The sequence below is a fragment of the Pelophylax lessonae genome, assembly GCF_965119305.1.
Source record: "Pelophylax lessonae genome assembly, chromosome: 7".
NCBI lineage: Eukaryota > Metazoa > Chordata > Amphibia > Anura > Ranidae > Pelophylax > Pelophylax lessonae.
Genome location: NC_138774.1, coordinates 68,551,350 through 68,577,804, shown reverse-complemented (window position 1 = coordinate 68,577,804; position 26,455 = coordinate 68,551,350). Strand labels below are relative to the sequence as shown.

At 44.6% G+C, this 26,455-nt stretch overlaps 1 protein-coding gene across 1 annotated transcript in view; it reads right to left on the bottom strand.

Annotated features, from left to right (window-relative positions):
- Positions 1 to 26,455, bottom strand: part of LOC309560467 (uncharacterized protein) — a gene marked incomplete at its 3' end in the record, with an annotated part of 138,152 nt that overhangs the window by 86,231 nt on the left and 25,466 nt on the right. Inside the window, exons 4-6 of the mRNA XM_082264100.1 lie at positions 16,552 to 16,701; positions 16,184 to 16,344; positions 1,928 to 2,104 (exon numbers count right to left, since the gene is read on the bottom strand). Coding sequence (XP_082120226.1) covers positions 1,928 to 2,104; positions 16,184 to 16,344; positions 16,552 to 16,701 — 488 coding nt within the window. The remainder of the gene's footprint in view (positions 1 to 1,927; positions 2,105 to 16,183; positions 16,345 to 16,551; positions 16,702 to 26,455) is intronic.

The window sequence follows — 26,455 nt, the reverse complement described above, 5'->3', positions numbered from 1 at the left end:
AACATTGGTGCCGATTGGACTGCATAGTCATATTTAGATATCATGCACAAATATTGGAACAGGAAGGCCTGTTCATATTAGGCGCAAGCTAAAATTATCAGTTTTAGTGTGCTGTCTAATGTTCTTTATGTGCTGGCAATGTACTTTATTTTTTTTTTATTTATTTTTTTTACTTTATTGAAATATTAAAATAACATTTCATTGATTCCTATGAACAATGGAAGAGCTGCAGTGTGAAAAAAAATGGACAGTGACTTCAGATAAGTTTCTCTGCATTGCAGAAAAATGCACTGCAAACCACCTGAAATTTTGCAGTGTTAACAGGGCACAACGAAAAAAATATTTTCTATGTGTTTTTGCAGTGACTGGTGTTGATCAAGTACAGAAAAGCACTGGTCACAGCGCATAGTGTAAACAGACCCCAAAATGGTCAGAAAATGAAAATGGAGGCAGTTAGTACAATGCTTATCTCACTACATATCCATATCTATGAGTCTAATTAGGCCTTAAAGGCTAAGTTCACCTTTTTTTTTCTAAACATTTCAGCTCCCATACTGTATGTACCAATATACCATTAATGTACTACTTTTGCAGAAATTAAAAAAGCTTTCTGTTAATCTTACTCACTCTTACTGCAGTGTCCAACTGGCTGTATAAAGAAACTTCTCCATTACTTCCTGGTCGGACCTTCGGATGTGACACAGGAAGGAGTTTACCAGATGGCCTCATTAGCACACACTCTGCATCATCTACCCTCCTACTCCAGGAGATCACTACCACTCCTCAGGTGCACATTTTTAAATGCTATCAGTGATCCCTGTTCTCACTAAATACACAGGCAGTGATCATTAATTTGGCAGAGTGTGCAGGAGCTGAGCGATCAGAAAACAGCTTATGTGGATAAAGCTGTAGTACGGAAAACAGGAGAAGTGATTCCTGGGTTCTGTAAAGTTCAATATACACTATACAATCTGATTGTACAATCTCCTGTAGCTCTACCATCAACTATGTAGTGCAAGGGCCTGCCTGATTAATGGCACCAAAAGTGTATCTAGTTAATTTGAGGTGTATAAAGGTAGCCATACACTATACAATCAGATTGTATACTCTCTGTACAATCTCCTTTAGATTTACCAAAACTATATAATAGGAGGGCACACTTTCTATCCAATCAGGCAGACCCTTTCAATACATAGTTGATGGTAGATTTAAAGGAGATTGTACAATCAGATTGTATAGTGCATGGTGAGCTTTACAGAACCCAGGAATCACTTCTCCTGTTTTCCGTACTACAACTCTATCCGCATAAGCTGTTATTTGATCGCTCTGCTACTGCACACTCTGCCAAATGAACAATCACTGCCTATGTATTTAGTGAGTACAGGGATCACTGATTGCATTTAAAAAACGTGCACCTGGGGAGGTAGGTGGTAGTGATCTCCTGGAATAGAAGGGTAGATGATGCAGAGTGTGTGCTAATGAGGTCAGCTGGTAAACTCCTTCTTGTGTTACGTCCTAAGGTCTGTGCAGGAAGTAATGAGGGAGTTTTGTTATACTACAAGCACTGACACTGAGGTAAGGAGTATAGAGGATAAATATATATTTTTTTTATTTCTGCAAAAGATGTATATTAATGGTATATTGGTGCATAGGGGAGCTGGAATTCAGAAAAAAAAGTAAACTTATTCTTTAATGTATGAGGCTAAATGTATCTGATGACTAGAAACATTTAAAGGAAAAAGAGTTCTTGATGTTCCTTGAGCAGTGAGAAGTTTTGGGAAAATGTTTAATTAGTAGATCTGGACAAATGTAAGAATGTTTTCTTCATTTCATTTAGATCATAGGTTGAATATTATTGGTTGGTTTTTACCCTCTCTTTGTGCATGATATGGAATAGAAAACAATTACATGCAGATAGATACCTCACCTCCTCCATTTTTATAAGGAAGCTGTCAATAAGGTCTCTTGGACAGGTCATATCGATTGTCTTCTTGTGGTTTTCCACAGATTCAAAAATGAAATCTTTCATTTTGTCAGTGTTTTTGAAGACTTTTTGATGAGGCCCAGGCAGAGCGTGCATAGTTTTTGGGAATATATTTAGTAGCTGTTAAAAAAAAAACCACATTAAATTCTTCCAAGAAAAGTTGGTAAAGAAAAATTACAAAAAGTTGACCACTGTGATGTAATTGCATTGTGTGCGGAGATAGTGTTTACATTACTGTCATACAAACTGCAATGTTGATATCACATAATAACACAATGACATTACATAATATAATATATGGAGGCTTTGTATCCCTGTACATTGCTAAGAAACACATCCAAAAGTTATTTGAATTTATCTACACTCTGCACTGACACCACCAACTGTGGAAGGGAGTTCCATATCCTTACCCAACAGTAATAGTTAGGGATGAGCTTTGAGTTCGAGTTGAACGTGTCAGGGAGAGAGCACACATCAACGTGCTGCCTGCTGATTAGGGACAGACAGGAAAAAATAACATTTGTGTCCGGATAGAATTGAGGGACAGGTCGGAGTGTGTTAGGCAGGGCGAGTTGTAGGCATTTTAGGGAGAGAGTCTGCTGATTTTTAGGGTCAGTGTGTTCTACAAACTACAATCGATATTGCTGTGTGGGGTGGGGTTTGCAGTGACCGATCTACGATCTTAGCAATCCTTTTAGGGAGAGAGTCTGCTGATTTTTAGGGTCAGTGTGTTCTACAAACTACAATCGATATTGCTGTGTGGGGTGGGATAGGAGATAGGCAGGTGTCAGTGGTCCACATCCATTTTGCTGTGTGTGGGCTGCAGTGAACACAATCTTTTTGGGCTGCAGTAAACACAATCTTTTTGGGGTGCAGTGAACACAATCTTTTTGGGGTACAGTGAACACAATCTTTTTGGGCTGCAGTAAACACAATCTTTTTGGGGTGCAGTGAACACAATATTTTTGGGGTACAGTGAACACAATCTTTTTGGGGTGCTGGCTGCTGATTAGGGACAGACAGGAAAAAAAAAACAATTGTGTCTGGATAGAACTGAGGGACAGGTCGGAGTGTGTTAGGCAGGGCGAGTTGTAGGCATTTTAGGGAGAGAGTCTGCTGATTTTTAGGGTCAGTGTGTTCTACAAACTACAATCGATATTGCTGTGTGGGGTGGGGTTTGCAGTGACCGATCTACGATCTTATCAATCCTTTTAGGGACAGAGTCTGCTGATTGTTAGGGTCAGACAGTGCGTTCTACAAACTACTACAATCGATATTGCTGTGTGGGGGGGGGGGGGGGGGGGGGGTTTGCAGTCACCCGATCTACGATCTTATCAATCCTTTTAGGGACAGAGTCTGCTGATTTTTAGGGTCAGACAGTGTGTTCTACAAACTACAATCGATATTGCTGTCTGGTGTGGGACAGGAGATAGGCAGGTGTCAGTGGTCCACATCCATTTTGCTGTGTGTGGGCTGCAGTGAACACAATCTTTTTGGGGTGCAGTGAACACAATCTTTTTGGGGTGCAGTGAACACAATCTTTTTGGGGTGCAGTGAACACAATCTTTTTTGCCCACTGAGGAGGAGGGAGAAAAGTATTTTTCTATCAGGCACTGTGTGCAGCATTTTTCCTTCAGCTGTGCTGTGCTGTGCTGAGTGACTGATCATACACTGCTGTGTTCAGTTCACATGTGCTAATATTGAGTGGTTTCAGAAATCATACACTTTTTTTCTATTCCACTATTCAATATACAGCCTTGGGTTAAAAAAATAAATAAATTGTGGCCTGCAGCAGAGCTGAATGATATTTGGGGTTTTTGGGGTTCATCTCATACTTCTGAAGATTTGAGGGTGCTGCCTGTTCCATACTCCTCCTACTCCTCATTCAGCCTTTTAGGGGTACAAACAATAGTAATTGGGGCCTAGTGTGGTTTTGTACGTGTGAGATACATACACATTTTTGATCATATTTCCTATTCCGCTATTCAATAAAAACCTTTGGGGAGCAATTAAATTGCGAGATAGTTTGTGTTGGTACGTGTGAGATCCACCTTTCCAAGTTTTTGGGGTTCATCTCATACTTCTGAAGATTTGAGGGTGCTGCCTGTTCCATACTCCTCTTACTCCTCATTCAGCCTTTTAGGGGTACAAACAATAGTAATTGGGGCCTAGTGTGCTTCTGTACGTGTGAGATACATACACTTTTTTTGATCATATTTCCTATTCCGCTATTCAATAAAAACCTTTGGGGATCAATTAAATTGAGGGATAGTTTGTGTTGGTACGTGTGAGATCCACCTTTCCAAGTTTTTGAGGTTCATCTCATACTTCTGAAGATTTGAGGGTGCTGCCTGTTCCATACTCCTCCTACTCCTCATTCAGCCTTTTAGGGGTACAAACAATAGTAATTGGGGCCTAGTGTGGTTTTGTACGTGTGAGATACATACACTTTTTTTGATCATATTTTCTATTCCGCTATTCAATAAAAACCTTTGGGGATCAATTAAATTGCGGGATAGTTTGTGTTGGTACGTGTGAGATCCACCTTTCCAAGTTTTTGGGGTTCATCTCATACTTCTGAAGATTTTAGGGTGCTGCCTGTTCCATACTCTTCCTACTCCTCACTCAGCCTTTTAGGGGTACAAACAATAGTAATTGGGGCCTAGTGTGCTTCTGTACGTGTGAGATACATACACTTTTTTTGATCATATTTCCTATTCCGCTATTCAATAAAAACCTTTGGGGATCAATTAAATTGCGGGATAGTTTGTGTTGGTACGTGTGAGATCCACCTTTCCAAGTTTTTGGGGTTCATCTCATACTTCTGAAGATGTGAGGGCGCTGCCTGTTCCATACTCCTCCTACTCCTCATTCAGCCTTTTAGGGGTACAAACAATAGCAATTGGGGCCTAGTGTGGTTTTGTACGTGTGAGATACAAACACTTTTTTTGATCATATTTCCTATTCCGCTATTCAATAAAAACCTTTGGGGATCAATTAAATTGCGGGATAGTTTGTGTTGGTACGTGTGAGATCCACCTTTCCAAGTTTTTGGGGTTCATCTCATACTTCTGAAGATTTGAGGGTGCTGCCTGTTCCATACTCCTCCTACTCCTCATTCAGCCTTTTAGGGGTACAAACAATAGTAATTGGGGCCTAGTGTGCTTCTGTACGTGTGAGATACATACACTTTTTTTGATCATATTTTCTATTCCGCTATTTAATCAAAACCTTTGGGTATAAACAATTAAATTGCGGGATAGTCTGTGTCGGTACGTGTGAGATACACCTTTCCAATTTTTGGGGCGCATCTCATACTGCCGAGGATTTGAGGGTGCTTCAGTCTGCCTCCTGCCTGTTCCGAACTCCTCCTACTCCTCATCCTGCCTTTAGGGTACAAAAAATTGTAATCGGGGCCTAGATTGTGTTTGTACATGTGAGATACACCGTTTTGTAAAATTTGTCCTATTCCGCTATTCAATATACACCCTGTTTGAGTGTAAAAAATTAAATTGCGGGATAGTCTGTATCGGTACATGTGAGATACACCTTTTTAAATTTGTTTGGCGCATCTCCTTCTACCGCCGAGGATTGCAGGGCGCTTCAGTTTCCCTTCTGTTCCCAACTCCTCCTACTCCTCTTCCTCATCCTGCCTTTAGGGTACAAAAAATTGTAATCGGGGCCTAGTTGGTGTTTGTACGTGTGAGATACACCGTTTTGTAAAATTTGTCCTATTCCGCTATTCAATATACACCCTGTTTGAGTGTAAAAAATTAAATTGCGGGATAGTCTGTATCGGTACATGTGAGATACACCTTTTTAAATTTGTTTGGCGCATCTCCTTCTACCGCCGAGGATTGCAGGGCGCTTCAGTTTGCCTCCTGTTCCCAACTCCTCCTACTCCTCTTCCTCATCCTGCCTTTAGGGTACAAAAAATTGTAATCTGGGCCTAGTCTGTGTTTGTATGTGTGAGATACACCGTATTATAACATTTTTCCTATTCCGCTATTCAATATACACCCTTTTGGAGTGTAAGAAAATTAAATTACGGCATAGTCTGTATTGGTACGTGTGAGATACACCTTTTAAATTTGTTTGGCGCATCTCCTTCCACCGCCAAGGATTGCAGGGCGCTTCAGTTTGCCTCCTGTTCCCAGCTCCTCCTACTCCTCTTCCTCATCCTCCCTTTAGGTACCTAGTCTGTGTTTGTGCGTGTGAGATACACCGTTTTTATATCCTTTTTCCTATTCCACTATTCAATATACACCCTTTTGGGGTAAAAAACATTAAATTGCGGCATAGTTTGCATATTTGACTGTCAGATACACCCGTGCGATACTGTTGTTGTTTTGTTCCGCTATTCAATAAACACCTTTCTAGGGCAAGATCATAAATTACAGAAATATGAGGAGACCGTCAAATAGGGGCCGTGGCCTGGGTCGTGGTGCAGCTGGTAGAGCTCCTGTTGCAAGGAGAGGACGTGGTCAATCTGTGCCAGCTACACGCACAAGTGAAACACCTTTCTCAAGTGTTAGTAAACAACAGAACCTGCATTAGTATTTGGTAGGGCATCATACGCCTCTAGACGTGATGAGGCCAGAACACAGAGAGGCGATAGTAGATTGGTTTGCTGATGACAGTGCCTCCAGTTCCTTCACATTGTCTCCCACCCAGTCTACTGCAGAAAGGTCAGAGTTGGCACCTGCAGCCGATGTCCAACTGTCTTTCACCTCACCCCCTTGCAAATCAGGCAAGCAGTCTGAGCCCCAAGCCATACAGCAGTCTCTTCTTCTTTTTGAGCACTCTGTCAGCAGGGTTTCCCAGGGCCATCCACCTAGCCCTGTCCCAGAAGTGGAAGAGATTGAGTGCAGCGATGCCCAACCACTCATTTCTCAAGATGAGTACATGCAAGGACCATCGCAGCACGTCTCCGATGATGACGAAACGCAGGTGCCAACTGCTGCGGCGTTCAGCATTGTGGAGACCGACAAGGAGGGCAGGGGTGAAGACTGGGTGGAAGATGATGTGGAGGACGATGAGGTCCTCGATCCCACATGGAATGAACGTCATGCAGGTGACCTGAGTAGTTTGGAGGAAGAGGCAGTGGTCGCACAGAGCCACCAGCACAGCAGAAGAGGGAGCAGGGTGCAGAAGCGGAGCGCCCGTGCCCTGGACACTACGCCTACTACTGCCCAACGCAGCAAGGGAACGAGCGCACCAAAGTCAGCTCAAAGGAGTTCTCTAGCGTGGAAGTTCTTTAGAAAATGTGCTGATGACAGGACACAAGTGGTTTGCACCCTGTGCAATCAGAGCCTGAAGCGAGGCATAAACCTTCTCAACCTGAGCACAACCTGCATGATCAGGCATCTAAGTGCAAAGCACGAGCTGCAGTGGAGTAGACACCTTCAAAACCAAGAAACGTCTCTGACTCATTCTGCTTCCTCTTCTGCTGCAGTCTCGGCCGCTCCAGCCACATCTGTAGTGATACCGGCACCTGCCACCCCGCAAACAGAGGATCTGTCAGCAACACCACCACCTGGGTCACCAACCATCTCCACAATGTCCCGTGGAAGCGTTCAGCTTTCCATCTCCTAAACACTTGAGAGGAAGAGGAAGTACCCCCCTACCCACCCGCGATCCCTGGCCCTGAATGCCAGCATTTCAAAATTCTTGGCCTTTGAAATGCTGTCATTCCGTCTGGTGGAGACGCACAGTTTTAAAAACCTTATGTCGGTGGCTGTCACACAGTACGTCGTGCCCAGCCGCCACTACTTTTCCAGGCAAGCAATCCCTTCCCTGCACAACCAAGTAGGGGAAAAAATCAGGTGTGCACTGCGCAACGCCATCTGTGGCAAGGTCCACCTAACTACCGATACGTGGACCAGTAAGCACGGTCAGGGGCGTTATATCTCCCGAACGGCACACTGGGTAAATGCAGTGGCGGATGGGCCTGAGGCGGATAGCAATTTGGCGCATGTCCTTCCACCACCGAGGATTGCAGGGCGCTTCAGTTTGCCTCCTGTTCCTAACTCCTCCTACTCCGCTTCCTCATCCTCTACCGCCTCCTCATCCGGACAGCGTAACACCTTCACCACCAACTTCAGCACGGCCAGGGGTAAACGACAGCAGGCAGTTTTAAAACTTGCCTGTTTGGAGGACAAACCACACACCACGCAGGAGTTGTGGAGGAGCATGGAACAGCAGACAAATGAGTGGTTGCAGCCAGCGAGCCTCAAGCCCGGCCTGGTGGTGTGCGATAACGGGCGAAATCTCATAGCAACTCTGGGCCTAGCCGGTTTGACGCACATCCCTTGCCTGGCGCATGTGCTGAATTTGGTGGTGCAGAGGTTCCTTAAAAACGACCCCGATATGTCAGAGCTGCTGCAGAAAGTGCGGGCCGTCTTTGCGCACTTTCGGCGTTCTCACCCTGCTGCTGCTCGCCTGTCAGCTCTGCAGCGTAACTTCGGCCTTCCCGCTCACCGCCTCATATGTGACGTGCCCACAAGGTGGAACTCCACCTTGCACATGCTGCAAAGACTGTGCAAGCAGCAGCAGGCCATAGTGGAGTTTCAGCTGCAGCACGCATGCGTGAGTCGCTCTGCGGAACAGCACGACTTCACCACCAATAACTGGGCCTCCATGCGAGACCTGTGTGCCTTGTTGCGCTGTTTTGAGTACTCCACCAACATGGCCAGTGCCGATGACGCCGTTCTCAGCTTAACTATCCCACTTATATGTCTCCTTGAAAAAACAATTCGGGCGATGATGGAAGAGGATGTGGCACAGGATGAGGAGGAGGAGGAGGAGGAGGATGAAGAGGTAACATTTCCAAGGCTTTCAGGGCAGTCATTCGCAAGGGGCTCCGAGGGTGGGTTCCTACACACACAAACGCCAGGGACACAATTGTCCAGCAGGGGCACAGTTCTGGAGGATGAGGAGGATGAGGAGGAGGAGCTGGAGGACGAGATGGAACCATGTTCACAGCAGGGTGGCACCCAGGCCAGCTCATGGCCATCACTGGTGCGTGGCTGGGGGGATACAGAGGACACGGACGATACACCTCCCACAGAGGACAGCCTTTCGTTGCCTCTGGGCAGCCTGGCACACATGAGCGATTACATGCTGCAGTGTCTCCACAACGACCACCGAGTTGCCCACATTCTAACTTGTGCTGATTACTGGGTGGCCACGCTGCTGGATCCCCGTTACAAGGACAACGTACCGTCCTTAATTCACTCACTGGAGCGCGATCGCAAGATGCGCGAGTACAAGCGCACGCTGGTAGACGCCATGCTGCTGGCATTGCCACCTGACAGCGGGGCCACAGTGGAAGCACAAGGCAGAGGAGGAGGAGGAGGAAGAGGTCGCCAACGCAACCAGGGCACCGCCAGCACCTCAGAAGGCAGGGTTAGCATGGCCGAAATGTGGAAAAGCTTTGTCAGCACGCCACAACAAACAGCAGCACCAGCAGCTCATATGGAACGTCTTAGCAGGAGGCAGCATTTCACCAACATGGTGGAGCAGTATGTGTGCACACGCCTAGACGTACTGAATGAGGGGTCTGCCCCCTTCAACTTCTGGGTCTCCAAGTTGGGCACATGGCCTGAGCTTGCCCTTTACGCCTTGGAGGTGCTGGCGTGCCCTGCAGCCAGTGTGTTATCTGAACGGGTATTTAGCACGGCTGGGGGCGTTATCACAGACAAGCGCAGCCGCCTGTCCAGAGACAATGTGGACAAGCTCACGTTCATTAAAATGAACCAGGCATGGATCCCACTGGACTTTTCCGTACCTTGTGCAGAATAGCGATGGATACCGACCTTACCCAGCCATTGTTCCATTTTTGCTCTTTCTCACTCTTTTAGGGTGTACCCTCATTTAAAATTTGTGAAAAGAAGCAGTGTTGGCTACCTCGTCCTCCTCAGGGCCAGATTAACGTAGGGGCTATTGGAGCTGCAGCTCCAGGCCCCTACCTTTATAGAGGCCCCAGGTTGGCCATATTCACTGTTACCGCTCTTCTGTCACTTGTAAACACAGAAGTCTGGCTTCTATGCTCGCTTCCCCAGGCTGCTCCCTCATAACCTCCCCACACAGCACGAAGGCCGGACAAGGAGGGACAGTTGCCGATGCATGGATGTGTTTATGGGCTTCAGAGACAGCATCCCATGTGGAATTAGGCATGCATGGCTGCACCCTTCCTCCTCTGGGTGCATGCCAAGGCACGGCCCTTAAGGCCCTTCAAAATCCTCAGCACCAAGCCCAAGATGCTCCTTATCCGGCCCTGGTCCTCCTCCACCGCCGCTTCCACCTACACCGCCCATAGGTGTGCGCAGCCTATTGCATTAGGGTGTGCACCCCAAAGTTTAAATACACATGCATGTGTTTGCCTACATGTACATGGCCCCGATACATTACTCTCCCTGCTGGCAAAGTGAAATAGAGCAGAGCAGGTCCGAGGGAGATCTTTCCCATCTCCTCACTGGCAAACAGAGTGATAATGCTATGTGCCCTAGGTGATTAGGGTGTGCCCAGGCACATCCGGCACACCCTGTGTGCACGCCTATGACACCGCCACATCCACCACCACCTCAACCTCCCTCCTACTCCATATGGGCCTCGTCCTTCAGAGATGAAGAACATTGTTTTATTTTTCTGTTTTTTTTTTTTTTTTTTTTGTTTTAAGTTATTTCCCCATCCACATTTGTTTGCAGAGCACTTGCCATGCTCTTAACAACATTTGGCTGCCATTTGCAGCACTCTAGCCCTTTCCATTGGTGTTTTAGAGCCATTTTAGTGCCTGAAAGTTCGGGTCCCCATTGACTTCAATGGGGTTCGGTGTCCGGGAAAAGTTCGGCAAAAGTCCGGGACACGGACCCGGACTTTTTTTTAAAGTTCGGCCGAACCCACCGAACACGGACATCCAGGTGTCCGCTCAACTCTATTAATAACTCATAAAGCGCCATATCGTTAATAGAAATGGCCGGACACCATCTATATATATATGAATTATAGAAATGTGTATTATGCCCTAATCACCAACATTGATTACATCCATATGCCTTCTTAACACAAATTAATGAAGGTAACTGCCTGTCTAAACAGATCAATGTTGTGCTGCAGAAAATAGATAAATAGATGCTGCATAAGGCTATAGATATATGGGTCTATAAGTTACATAGCAACTCAAAAGGTCCAACCACCAAACAAAAAATGTTTTTAAATTAAATATATATTAAATATATTCAATGGAACATTATTGTAGGTGTCCATTCCATCAGAAAAAAATGGTAAATATTAAAAATTCCAATTAAATATAACTCTAGAAATACCCCAATAAAAAAATTATATAAAATAATCACATTAATTTAATATATTTTATTTCAATAAAATTAACCCTGGTCCATATTGGAATGCGGCTCACACTGGGTTTACAAGTATGCATTATATAGCATGACCAAAAACTGATTTGCAACTATCACATAATCAATAAAGTTTATAAATATAATATTATGAATTATCGATAAAAGCATTCACATCTGTGTCTATATTAAGGCCAAAAGGAGTAAAGGTTTTACTCTTATAGATCCAGGACATTTCCAATCTGGAAAGCCCCCTCACAAATGGCTCTCCTCTCCAATGCGGAAAAAAACTATCAATGCCCATAAAAATAGTATTGCGAGGATCTCTATTATGCTTGAGGCGGTAATGGTTTGACACTGAATGTTTTTTGAAGCCCTTCTTTATGTTCGCTATGTGTTCGTTACAGCAAACAAAAAGAGGCCTCTTGATCCTCCCTATATATTGTAGGCCACAAGGGCACTGCAATAGATAGACGACCCCCGTTGTGGAGCATGAAATAAAAGGATTGATAGGAAAAGTTAGTCCTTTGTATTCCTTTGTTTACATTTATTAACGGAGCAGGTCTGGCATCGATTACATCTATAGTAACCTGTCAGCTGACTGAAAAAACTTGGCTTAGGCTCTAGGGGGTTCAGAACATTTGGGGCTAGCTTATATCTTAGGGTAGGAGCTCCCCTAAACACCACCTTGGGCTTGTCTGGCAACACCTTGGTAACGGTACTGTCATTTTTCAAAATATGCCAGTGCCTTTCGATAATGTTTTTAATGGTTCTGTGCTGAGTAGAGAAGGTGGTAATGAAAGGTGATGTGTAAGGGGAATCACCCCTAGCAGGTCAAGCTGTAGTTGAAAGCATGGTTGATCTCTCCATACAGGGGCGTAACTACAGGGGTTGCAGGGGTTGCAATCGCTACCGGGCCCCATGCTCCAGGGGGCCCGGTAGCAAACCAGTGGGTGAACTTCTAGGATCTCAAAGGTCACACTTGCGACCGGGCCCTGGCATTTCACCACTGTGGGGAGGCCCCAAGATTGCAGGAAGGGGGCCCACTGCAGAACTTGTGAAAGGATCCTGATGCGGGACCGTAATAAAAGGCCATGCAATGAGATTAAAGAGCCCCAGGATTAGTGGGAAGAGCCCCGGGCTTGAAGGGAAGGGCCCCGGCCAGGGGTCTGGGGGGCCCTTCATGGTTTCTTGCATCGGGGCCCTGAAGGTTCTAGTTACGCCTCTGTCTCCATACACTCCACCGTCTTCAAAGTGTTGGCCAGGAATGAGTTGTCATAATCCTTATCAGTGAATCTTTTTGTGAGGATCTGGGCTTGTTGGACAAAGTCCTCATGATCCGTGCAATTTCTTTTAAGCCGCATATATTGGCCTTTAGGGACCGCTTGAAGCCATGGGGCGTGGTGACAGCTGTCTATAGGAATATAAGAATTCCTATCAGTCACCTTAAAAAGGTACTGGTGATAAACCTCCTCTCATCCTGCGTAATGGTCAAGTCAAGGAAGTTAATAGCTTCCTGACTAGCTTCAAAGCTTAGCTGAATGCCCCTTGTGTTCTGATTCAACTCCTCCATAAAGATGTCTAAATCCAGCCTGGACCCATTCCACAGGAGGAGGACGTCATCTATGTACCTAGCCCAGAGCATAATCTGGGGTCGGGCACAACTGTAGATGACGTCTACCAGCGGCTGAAGATATGAGTCAATATACTTCCCCACCTGGGACGTCACAATGCCACTCACAATTAAAAATACTGACAGCATTCAAAACAGCCAAACTTGGCGTTTTGAATGCTTCTCAGTGCCGAGAGGGGGTTTGGGGTCTTTTCGACCCCCAGATCCCTCCACAAGGAGTACATTCAGAAAAAAAAATTTTTTTTTACATGTTCGAAAATTTCGGCCGATACCGATATCTAATGACCAAAATATCGGTATCAGTATCGCATTAAAAAAACTATAATCGGTCGATCACTAATATATATATATATATATATATATATATATATATATATATATATATATATATATATATATATATATATATAGGCCACTTGAGTATACATCAGGCCATTCAGTATCTATCGGTCAGTTCAGTATATATCAGCAGTGCAGTATATATCAGCAGTGCATTATATATATATTATATATTGATCAACCAGTAATAAAAAGCCCCCAAAATCCACATCATGTCCGAAAGGCCGACAAGAAGAGGCGGACACTCAAAGGCCATGAAAAGTGGGCAATGAGCCTCTGTGTCCACAGTGAAAAGTGGTGGTCATAGACGCAGTGCATCCCTTCCTTTTTAGACACGGTGCTGGCCGTGTTATTCAGCCACAACATGCCATCATGCACGGAGGAGTCACCTGAACTATTTTATCAGTGACATGCTGCTGGAGGATGCGCAGCAATTTGAATGCTGTGATGTTGGTTCCCAGGTTGATTAAGGGAATAACGTGAGCCTAGAGAGAGTGGGTGACAATGACGGACAAGAAACTAGCAGTCATGTTGCCACAGCTGCAGAATACTGCCAAGTTTGCTTCATTGTCAAGGAGGGAGGGGGTGACGAGGTCACTGACTGAAACCATCTAATAGCGCATATAGTTTGACTTTAAATTATCCACACACCCTGTTGACCAGCTTACTTTTATCAAAATGAACCAGTCCTGGATCAACAGTAGCTATCTAGCCCCTGATGATGATGTAACTGATTGAATGTGCTAGGAGTCTGCCATCCCATGAAGACTGCATATGCTGCCTATCCTATTCCTCAACCTTGATTCTGCTAGCTTCCAACAATGTTTTTGGTTTAGGTCACCACCAACACCCAAGACCTAACTTTTCGGCACTTGTATGACAGGTGCATACAATTTAAATTTTGTATGTAATTTTTAACAACAGGCCCCGTCCCTGTGCCCTGTGCCCAGCAAGAGTAACTGTGAGGGGTTTTGGTGTTCAGGCACCACCAACACCAAAGGCCCAATTTTTTGCACCTGTATGACAAGTACATGCAATTAAAAATTTATATGGAATTCTTATTAGCAGGTCCCGTTCCTGTGCCCAGCAAGAGTAACTGTGAGTGGTTATGGTGTGCAGGCACCACCAACACCAAAGGACGTTTTTTTTTGCACCTGTATGACAAGTACATGCGATTTCAAATTTGTATGGAATTCTTACCAGCAGGTCTTGTTCCTGTGCCCAGCAAGAGTTACTGTGAGGGGTTACGGTGTTCAGGCACCACCAACACCAAAGGCCCAATTTCAGTTTCAGTTCCTGCCAATACTAACCTTCCAGGTCCCCATCACTCCAGCAGGTTTGCATAGCCAACACCCAAACTTGGCCAGGCCAGGTGACAGCACAGGCCCCCCACTAGATCACTGATAAGAACACATACAACACTTGATCTTTGTATTTCAAATTTGTATGGAATCTTTACCAGCAGGGCCCGTTCCTGCGCCCAGCGAGAGTAACTGCGAGGGGTTGTGGTGTTCAGGCACCACCAACACCCAAGGCCCAATTTTTCTGCACCTGTATCACAAGTACATGCAATTTCAAATTTGTATGGAATTTTTATCAGCAGGGCCCGTTCCTGCGCCCATCAAGTGTAACTGTAAGGGGGTTACAGTGTTCAGGCACCACCAACAACCAAGGCCAAATTTTTCTGCACCTGTAGGACAAGTTCATGCGATTTCAATCTAGCATCTTATTTCTAATGGCAGGGCCTGTCCCTGTGCCCAGCAAAAGTAACCGTGAGGGGTTATGGTGTTCAGGCACCACCAACAACCAAGGCCCAATTTTTCTGCACCTGTATGACAAGTACATGCGATTTCAAATTTGTATGGGAATTTTTACCAGCAGGGCCCATTACTGCACCCAGCAAGAGTAACTGCAAAGGGGTTGCAGTGTTCAGGCACCACCAACAACCAAGGCCCAATTTTTCTGCACCTATATGAAGTACATGCAATTTCAAATTTTTATGGAATTTTTAACAGCAGGGCCCGTTCCTGCGCGCAGCAAGAGTAACTGTGAGGGGTTACGGCGTTTAGGCACCACCAAGAACCAAGGTCCAATTTTTCTGCACCTGTATGGCAATTACATGAGATTTCAAATTTGTGTGGAATTTTTACCAGCAGGGCCCGTTCCTGTGCCCAGCAAGAGTAACTGTGAGGGGTTACGGTGTTCAGGCACCACCAACACCAAAAGCCCCATTTTTATGCACCTGTATAACAAGTACATGTGATTTGAAATTTTGTATGTATATTTGTATGACATTTTTTCCTTTAGAAATGTCAGTATTGCTGCAGCAGGCTACATACATCTTACAGATGTGTTGCTTTACGGAACATTAAGGGGACCCCCCAGGTACGATATTTAAAGGAATTTTTCATTTTTATAGTTTCACTTTAAGCCTCATTAAAATCAGTAAATCACTGCTCCTTTAAAAAAGATTTTTTTTTTTTTGAATTTACATTCTTACATGTTCCCCAGGTCAGTACCCGGACCCCCATACCAGGTCAGTACCCGGACCCCCATACACTTTTTTGGGGCAATAACTTGCGTTTAAGCCTTTAAAATGAGGACTTTTGATTTTTGACGTTTGAGTCCCATAGACTTCAAAGGAATTTGTTTGTTCGAACAAACTTTTCCCCTTGTTCGCGGTGTTCTGGTGCAAACTGAACAGGGGGTGTTCGGCTAATTACTAGTAATGGTACATAGTTGTAAGGTTGAATAAAAACACCAGTGATTCCCATTTAATGGAACTGTTCCAATTGTCTACAGCGTACTCTTGATAGATAAAAAAAATATATACAGTAATAACTCCAGTATCAGTTTTGTAAGCAGACTTACAATACCCCATGGAGAAGCAATGATTGAGAAGAGTTCCTTCAGCAAAGACAGGAGAGTCATAAATTTCTGATCTTCATAGTCAAAACGTTCTCCAAAAACAATGGAGCAGATAACATTGGAGACCCCCAAACGCAGAAGATCTGTTGGATCAAATGGGGAACCTAAAATACCAAAACAAGGACTTTCATATTAATTCAAGAACAGAGTATTATAAAGACTTACACTAATTAGTGATAAATATGCGATGTATTTTTAAAACTTAACAGTCAGGCAGACCTGCCTATCCATGGTTGATCAATGTGCGAAATGTAATAAAAGGTACAATATATCCTAAAAAGAGATCATGTATATATAAAGATATCACCAACCTCCATTTTTCCAGAAGCTTTCTCCCAGGCAGCGGGCCTCCTCCTGGATCCGCTCCTCAATGCTTCTCTTCCCCATTCCAAAATCCCTCAAGGTGGTGAGTGTGAAGCGTCGTATCTGCTTCCAGCGTTCCCCATTACTCAAGATCACACCTTTTGTTGTTCACAAAAAGAATTATAAAAAATATTATAAGCATGCTTATCAACATGTTTACACACAAATTGTAGAGACTGCTATGGCAAAGTGATAACGTTCTGCCCTTCTAGGAATCAAGGTGGTACAGAATCCCAAGTCAAATAAAAAAAACCCCATTAGACACTGGCAAGAATTTTTGAAAATGTTAATGTAACACAGTTTTAAATTTCTCTTTGAACCTTAGACATGAAGTATTTTCCTCCCCTTCCAGTTCACACAATTTTCTCCTATTGCTTCTCCAGAAGAGATTTGACTTGAAGACCTCGGTGCTGCAATACAATAGTGCTAACTACTAAGCCGTGGTGCTACCCATTATAAATACAGAGTTAATTATTGGGTCCACAGGCTCAAACACACCTATAGAGCACACAGCATAGTAAATAACCCCCACTGTGTTGCATCATGGACAGGGCACTGGAGGCAGAACAGCAGGAGGAAGAGTAGGAGTTCCTTGAATCTCAGGGCTCAATGTATCAAGACACTGTCCCTGCGAGGCCACAGCAGGCACAGGAGGAGGATGAGAAAAAGGGCAAGCATGATTGCCATGAGGACATTTAGGCTGAGGTTGACATTAGACAGTTCTGCAGGGGTGGGTATCATGCTACCTAGACCCTGGAAGTAGTACAAGGCTGGGGGGAGGTAGCTGAGGATCATGTTATCCTCAGCGACTATTCGGACAAAGGTTTCTCCACCTCTTGTCTTTGTACTCCGAGTCCTCACCTGGTTGCCGCCACTGATGCTTGACACCATCTGAACCAAATGGGGTTATCTTGGTCTCATCAGACTGCAGGACATGATTCCAGTAATTGTCTTCAGAAAACTGTTTGCGGGCTTTCTTGTGCATCATCTTTAGAAGAGGCTTCCTTCTGGAAAGACAGCCATGCAGACCAATTTGATGCAGTGTGTGGTATATGGTCTGAGCACTGACAGGCTGACCCCTGACCCCCTTCAACCTCTGCAGCAATGCTGGCAGCACTTCTATTTCTCAAAGACAACCTCTTGATATGACGCTGAGCACGTGTACCCAACTCCTTTGGTCAACCATGACAAGGCCTGTTCTGAGTGGAACCTGTTCTGTTAAACCGCCGTATGGTCTTGGCCACTGTGCTGCTGCTCAGTTTCAGGGTCTTGGCAATCTTCTTATAGCCCAGGCCATCTTTATTAAGAGCAACAATTCTTCTTTCAGATCCTCAGAGAGTTCTTTGCCAAGAGGCGCCATGTTGAACTTCTAGCGACCAGTATGAGAGCGATAACACCAAATTTAATACACCTGCTCGCCATTCACACCTGAGACCTTGTAACACTAACAAGTTACACGACACTGGGGATGTAAAATGGCTAATTGGGCCCAATTTGGACATTTTAACTTAGGGGTTTACCCACTTTTTTTGCCAGTGGTTTTTACATTAATGTGTGTTGAGTTATTTTGAAGGCACATAAAATTACACTGTTATACAAGCTGTACATTCACTACTTTACATTGTAGCAAAGTGTAATTTCTTCAGTATTGTAACATGAAAAGATATAATAAAATAGGGGGTGTACTCACTTTTGTGAGATACTGTAAATATTAAAAAAAAATTACAAATACCTTTTCCCCCTTTTTTTTTTTATAAGTGATCCCATACCCTCTGTTCTCAGCTGCATAAGGAGCTCAGGGAGGAAGAAACAGTGGCTCACTGACCTTCCCAGTGAATGTCTGTGCAGGGGAAGTCATGTCAGGACAAGTCTAATCATTGGAGAAGAGCACAGCTAGAGAACTGACCACATTGTGCTCTCCTGCCTAGTGTCATCAGTTTTTAATAGGAAAGCAAAGGGACTGGCAGGAGCACCAGGGATTTCACACAAAGGAAGCAATACAAAGAGAACAGGATGCTGTTTCATACAAGTACATGGCACAGCAGGCATATATCAGGAATATGAAATGTTGGGTTTACATATTGTTTAATGTTCTGTAATTCTACATGCAGCTCAGTCACCCCTCTAACATGATATTTAACCACTTGTGGACCGCCCACCGTACATTTACTGCGGCAGTGTGCCATCTCTATGCAAGATCATGTACATAGTATGTAATCTGACACTTCTGGGTCTGGGGCCACGTGCCGCTGGTGACCCACTTCTGCTGTGATCACACACAGCAGGAGCCCAGTGGTGGGTACCAGAGATGGCACCCACCAATTACACAGGGCACAGACAGAATGACAATCTGCCTGTGTAAGCAAGGCAGATTGTCATTCTTTTAGAAGGGAAGGCATTGATCCTGTGTTTCTGCAAAGCTGGAACATGGATTTTTGCCTTCCCCTAGTCAAATCACCTGCCCCACAATGAGTAAGCACAGGCTATGCATACATTTAACCCTTTTATTGCCCCAGATATTAACCCCTTCCCAGCCAGTGTCATTAGTACATTGACCATGCAAATTTTTTAGCACTGATCACTGTATTAGTGTCACTGATCTCCAAAAAGTGTAAGCTAGGTGTCAGATTTGTCACAGTCTCGCTATAAGTCGTTGATCACCACCATTACTTATAAAAAATTTTTAAAAATTTAAAAAAATCCCATAGTTTGTAAACGCTACAACTTTTGCACAAACCAATCAATATATACTTATTGGGATTTTTTTTTTACCAAAAATATGTAGCAGAATACATATTGGCCTGAATTGATGAAGAAATTTGATTTTTTACATTTTACTTATTGCATAGGTTTTATAGAAGAAAGTAAAAATATTGTTGGTTTTTTTTTTTTTCTTTTAAATTTATGGGTCTTTTTTTGTTTATAGCGCAAAAAAAAAACAAAAAAATGCACAGGTGATAAGATACCACCAAAATAAAGATCTATTTGTGGGGGAGAAAAAAAAAAACATTGTATGTGGGTACAGTGTTGTGCAACTGCTCAAATGTCAATTAACGTAACGCAGTGCCGTAGCACAAAAATGGCCTAATCATGAGAGGGTAAACCTTCCGGAGGTGGTTAAAGAAATTGCATATTTTTTATATTGCCCTTTAAACCACTCCACATATGGAAAATGGATAAAGGGGCTGCTTGGTCTCCTCTCCTCCTCAGCCTCTGTCCAAAGCTTGTTTGTAAGGCAGGCAAATGGAGCCTTGAAATGGTATGGTATGGGCGAATAGAATTTTTATTGGGATTGCAAGGTAATGCTAAGTCAAGGATCTCATGGGACCTCTTATACTCATCCTCTTGAAATTGAGCAATCTTGGTTCAGTTCACGTAGGAAGTGGCGGATTTGCAAATAGGTCCAGTGGGGAAGGAGGGTGTTGTTTGTGTTGGTTCTAAGGGCAGATTGATCAAGTAAAGTGTCATCTTTATAGAAGTGATGTGCAAGTACTGTTGGGTATCACCAAATATTTTCCATATATTTTCTAAAAAAGTCTGATGGGTGTTAGGGGTCCAGGGTTGAAGGAGACAGAGGTGTGCCTGCAAGCTTCTCTGAAGCAACAGAGCATTGCACTTATCAGCCGGTGTCCTTTGAGGCTGTGCGGGATATGTTTAGGTAAGAGCCAAGGTGTCGGGTGCAGGGGTATGGAGGATAAAGTGTTCTCCAAGTCAATCCAGTCTTTACTTTGGCTGTGTAGGGTCCAGTCCACCACTCTAGTAAGATGACAGGCCCAGTAACATTTTTTTAAGGTCTGGTAGTCCAATACCTCCCTTGATTTTGGGCTTGGTCAGGAGATTGCATGGTAATCTAGGGCGTTCTTGGTTCCAGAGGAATCTCGTACAGATTTGTTTATATGTTTGGAAAAAGGATGTAGGGATTTTAATGGGGACTGTTTGAAGGATGTATAGAATGCGCAGAAGGATATTCATCTTTAAGATGGATGCTCGGCCAAACTGGGAAATATGGGTTTTGTTCCAATTTTTTAGATCTTCGGTTATGGTTTTGAGGTTAGGTAGATAGTTTTTGGCATAAAGTTCAGAGAGTTTTGTTGGCAAGTGGGTCCCTAGATATTTAACTACCTCAATACTGGGCACTTAAACCCCCTTCCTTCCCAGACCAATTTTCATCTTTTAGCGCTGTTGCATTTTGAATGACAATTGCGCGGTCATGCAACATTGTACCTAAACCAAATTTGTGTCATTTTTTCCCCACAAATAGAGCTTTCTTTTGGTGGTATTTGATCACTGCCAGGTTTTTTCTTTTTTGGTGCACAAATAAAAAAAGACAGAAAAGTTTGAAAAAAAAAAAAAAGTTTTTTTGTTTAGGTTATAAAATTTTGTGAATAGATACGTTTTTTCCTGCACTGATGAGCACTGATGACGCCGCACTGACAGGCACTGATGAGGAGACACTGATTGGGTGGTACTGATGGGGTGGCACTGATGGGATGGCACTGATATGCAGCACTGATAGGCACTGATAGGTAGCACTAATATGCAGCACTGATGGGCACTGATATGTGGCACTGATAGATAGCACTGATATGTAGCATTGGTGGGCACTGATAGGCAGCACTGATGGGCACTGATAGGCAGCACTGATGGGCACTGATCGGTGGCACTGATGGGCACTGATCGGCACTGATGGGCGGCACTGATGGGCACTGATGTGGGGCACTGATGGGCACTGATGGGGGGCACTGATGGGCACTGATAGGCAGCACTGGTGGGCAATAATGGGCACTGGTGGGCGGCACTGGTGGATGGCAATAACAGGCACTGGTGGGCAGCACTGATATATGGCATTGGTGGGCAGCACTGATAGGAGGGCACCACTGGCAGGCTGTTTGCCATCCCTGGTGGCCATGGTGGGCATCCCTGGTGGTCATGGGTGGGCATCCCTGGTGGCTCTAGTGGCACACCACCCCCCCCCCCAGGGCTGCACTGGTAATCAATGTTCTGATTACCAGCACAGACCCCCCCTGTGATCGGTGAGTACTTAGAAATACTCACTGATCACCCCAGCTCCAGTATCGATCCTCTTCTTCTCCTCCCTGACAGGATCTGTCAGGGAGGAGAAGAGATCGAACCCGTTACAACGGCTGTATTTACATTGCATGACGGCTGTGATTGGACACAGCCGTCATGTGATCAGGAGGGCCAATCACAGCGCCCTCCTGACGCATCTTGTTGCGCTGTGTCCGAGGGACACAGGCACATCGAGATTGCGCCGTTGCGCGTGCACGCGGCGGCGCGATCTCGCTCCTTCTGAAGGACGTTCCGCAACGTCCATTCAGAAGGACGAGACTCCCACCCGGCCGTATATGTACAATGGCCGGGTGGGAGGTGGTTAATGGAGTAGTTTTTCCATTGGAATAGAAAATTGTTTGTGCATTGTATTACTAAGTCTTGGGGGAGAAAGACATTGAGTGCATGTGAGTGTTGGAAAATTTTAAATTCTTTCAGTAGGTTCGGAATAGAGTCAAGGGGATCTCAGAACTAAAAGGATATCGTCTGTGAAGGCTGCCACTTTAAAGGTGTGATCCGCAATAGATACATAGTTTATATTTTTATTAGTCTTTAGACATCGTAGGAAGGGCTCTAGGGTCAGGATGAATAGAATAGGGGATAATGGGCAACCTTGTTTCGTCCCATTGCTGATAGAGAAGGCGTTCGACAGGTGACCGTTCACTCGGACACTCGCCGTCGGGTTTGAGTAAAGGGACATGCTTTATATATGAATGTGTTTAGACATTCTCTTCAGACTCTGAAGAAGAGGCGCTGCCTCGAAACGCGTAAACCTGCACAGCTTCAGGGGACGATTCAATCCCGATCTTGTTGCTGAGGATTTTATATCTATTTGATGTGCTTTTTATCAAGAAACTCGTTTGTGAGTATTTTTAATCTATTATTTTAATAAACCTGTCTAAGAGATAATGCACTAGGCCGGTGCGCCCTTGTGTTTGTTGTCGTTTATAGTGTCTTACGGACCACCCTGGTCCAGCGAGGGGCTGCAAGGCTGAAGTATTATCAAGTTGCCGTGTCATCTGTTCTCATCTACAAGCCTCCAGTCAGGTTGGATAAGAAGATTGCACCACTCAGAGCGCAGGGAATAGGTGCTGCATTGACAGTACATTTGCTTGTTAGTTATTAGTAGTCAACCAGTGATGAACATTTATAGCTTTCCCCGTGTTTTCTCATGCCTCTCTTCCTGGGACTAACCCTACTTGGTCTCTATGTATTATGGTTGGTAGTAATGGAAGTAAGCAGTTTGCAAGGATTTTGGCAAAAAGTTTGATATTGACATTAAGTAGAGAAATTGGCCTGAAGTTAATCACTGAGGTGGCATGTTTTCTTTCCTTTGGGATGACTATAATTTGGGCTTCTAACATTCTATGGAAAGGGAGTGTGGGAGAGGACAGAGAATTAAAGGTTTTTACGAGAGGGTTAGATAGTGTTTCCAAAAATGTCTTTTAGTAGATTGCTGTGAACCCATCTGGACCAGGGCTTTTCCCAGTTTTGAGTTGCTTGATTACTAGCTTGAGTTCATTTGTCGAGATTAGGTTTTCAAGAAGGAACGCATCCTCCTCGGATATGGGTGTAGGGCTATGTTTTTCCAAAAAGTTTTGGAGGAGTGCGGTTCTGTTCTCAGTGGGGTCAGTTGGGTGATGTTTGAGGTTATGTAATCTGGAATAATAGGTTTGAATTGGGACGCTATATCTGGTGAGGTCACCTTGGGTCTACCTTGAGCAACTTTAATGGTATGTATGGACGAGGCTGCTTTTTTTGTTTGGATTGCTCTGGCTAAACTTCCAACTTTTGTTTCTGAATTCAAAGAACAATTCCTAGTTCCTCTAGGAGGGTTTTCCTGTTATATGTGAGATCAAGATAGGTCTGTTGAGCTTGCGTGTGTTTGTGTGCGCGTTCTAGCGTCTTGATTTTCTGAGTGAGGTCATGGATCTTGGCTTGTTGGACTCTGTCTCAATGTTTTAAGAGAGATAAGTTTTACCCTTAATACACATTAATGCGTTTCCCATAGTGTTATTTGGTTAGTGTCTTGTGTGTCATTATCAGCAAAGAAGTTAAGGATTTCCTTGTGAATGAGTGTAATGTAAGTTTCTGTAGTCAGCAGGGATGGATCTAAGCGCCATGATTTGGTATATGTGTTTAAATCAGGGAGAGTTAGTGCCACTGAGATAGGGTTGTGATCTGAAAGGATAATTGGTTCAATTGTGGCTTGTGATAAAAGAGGTAGGTCTTTTTGGGATAGAAAAAGGTAGTCAATTCTGGAGTAACGCTTATGTGGGGAGGAAAAGAAGGTATAATCCTTAGCATAATTCCTTAGTGGGGAAAAAGGGTGCGCCGTGTATCATGTAGGAGCAGGTCTTGGAGTTGCAATTTAATTTGTCTTAGGGCTTTGTATGGAAGGGAGGCAGAGCCCAATGAGGTGTCAAGAAGCGGGCAGAGGGCTACATTGAAGTCTCCCAATATTGTCATACTCGTTTGGAATCCCGCAGGTAGTTGGGCAAATAAACTGAAGAAGAAGGTCATTTGAGCAGGGTTAGGGCTATAAATTTTCGCTAGTATTATTGGTCTCTCCTTGATTTTCCCCTTTGGGAAGATGTATCTACCTTCTTCATCGATTAACGAATCAGTTAGTTGCCAATTTATGCGTTTGGACATCAGAATTGTAATGCCTTTGGTCTCCGCTAGTGGGTTGGTTGCGTGGTAGGACGTGGGCAATAGATGGTTTGCGAGCTTAGGGATAGTGTGTTTCTTGTAGGTATACTATGTCAGCCTTTAATTTGTGCATCATTGTTAATACCTGGCTGTAATTTTCAGGAAGGTTTAGACCCTTCATGTTGAGGGAGATGACTTTGAGAGTGGAGGGTTTAGTTTTGGCGTTTATGTGTGTCGTGATGAGTTTATGAACTATTATCAGTGGAGAGAGAATTAGTAGGTCAAGGATCCACTCTGTGCCTGAATAGAGCCTTGCATTGCTGGGGACAGAGACTGGGAGGAGAGAAAGGAGGGAGAGAGGAAAAAAATAAAAAAAGGGGGGAAAGGGGGGGGAGGGGGGAGGAGAATAGGGGAAGGATACAGGGGTGTGGAAGGTTTAGGAAAGGAGGGGGGTTAGGGGGTTTAAGGAAGGGATAGGCTGAAAGAAGGGTAAGAGAAAAATGGAAGCTGGAAAAGGATCAATGAGGCTTCCCTAGACAAGATCTTACTGTTCGGTACGGGTTGACAGGAACAGAGAAGAGCTAGTTCCTGTCGTATGGGGGTGTGAATGTTGTCGGAGAAAAGGAAATTAAATTGTGTTTCTGGCTTTCAGGAGAAGGATAAGTAAACATGGTATGAAAGAGCCCTCAAAGTGTATCTCTAATGAGAGCGACAATGGGTCAATCAGGTAAAGCAGAGAGGTAAACAAAAAAAATCTAAAAACAGTAGATTTATAACATGTAAATATTTGGATATTAGTGATAGAGAGTCTAACATCATATTGTAGATTGCCAAACATAAGACCCCCAACCAGAGTGAGATCCAGCAACTTCTAACAACTTAAGGATAGTGGCTGATGCATGGTCCTCCCTCCCCAACAGGGGGCAGGGAAGGCATCATGCATAGGCCCTCTTAAGCCTCATGGCTGCTGGTATTATATTCTACAGCATCTTTCGAGAGCCTAGTAATGTTCAGTAGAGTGAGGCATTTCATTCTGGCATGTTTGGATTGTGTCCGTTCAAAAGGTTTGGACCATAGACATCTCAGTCCTTGTGTTAACAAGATAACATTTTATACTTTTTATTACCATATGTTTTTCATCTAAGGTCATGGCTAGGGTTGAGCGGACACCTAGATGTCCGTGTTCGACGGGTTCGGCCGAACTTTAAAAAAAAGTCCGGGTCCGTGTCCCGGACTTTTACCGAACTTTTCCCGGACACCGAACCCCATTGAAGTCAATGGGGACCCGAACTTTAAGGCACTAAAATGGCTCTAAAACACCAATGGAAAGGGCTAGAGTGCTGCAAATGGCAGCAAAACGTAGTTAAGAGCATGGCAAGTGCTCTGCAAACAAATGTGGATAGGGAAATAACTTAAAACAACAAAAAAAAAAACAGAAAAATAAAACAATGTTCTTCATCTCTGAAGGACGAGGCCCATATGGAGTAGGAGGGAGGTTGAGGTGGTGGTGGATGTGGCGGTGTCATAGGCGTGCGCACAGGGTGTGCCTGGTGTACCTGGGCACACCCTAATCACCTAGGGCACATAGCATTATCGCTCTGTTTGCCAGTGAGGAGATGGGAAAGATCTCCCTCGCACCTGCTCTGCTCTATTTCTCTTTGCCAGCAGGGAGAGTAATGTATCGGGGCCATGTACATGTAGGCAAACACATGCATGTGTATTTCAACTTTGGGGTGCACACCCTAATGCAATAGGCTGCGCACACCTATGGGGGGTGTAGGTGGAAGCGGCGGTGGAGGAGGACCAGGGCCGGATTAAGAGCATCATGGTCTTGGTGCTGAGGATTTTGAAGGGCCTTAAGGGCCGTGCCTTGGCATGCACCCAGAGGAGGAAGGGTGCAGCCATGCATGCCAAATTCAACATGGGATGCTGTCTCTGAAGCCCATAAACACATCCATGCATCGGCAACTGTCCCTCCTTGTCCGGCCTTCGCGCTGTGTGGGGAGGTTCTGAGGGTGCTGCCTGGGGAAGCGAGCATAGAAGCCAGACTTCTGTGTTTACAAGTGACAGAAGAGCGGTCACAGTGAATATGGCCAACCCGGGGGCCTATATAAAAGGTAGGGGCCTGCA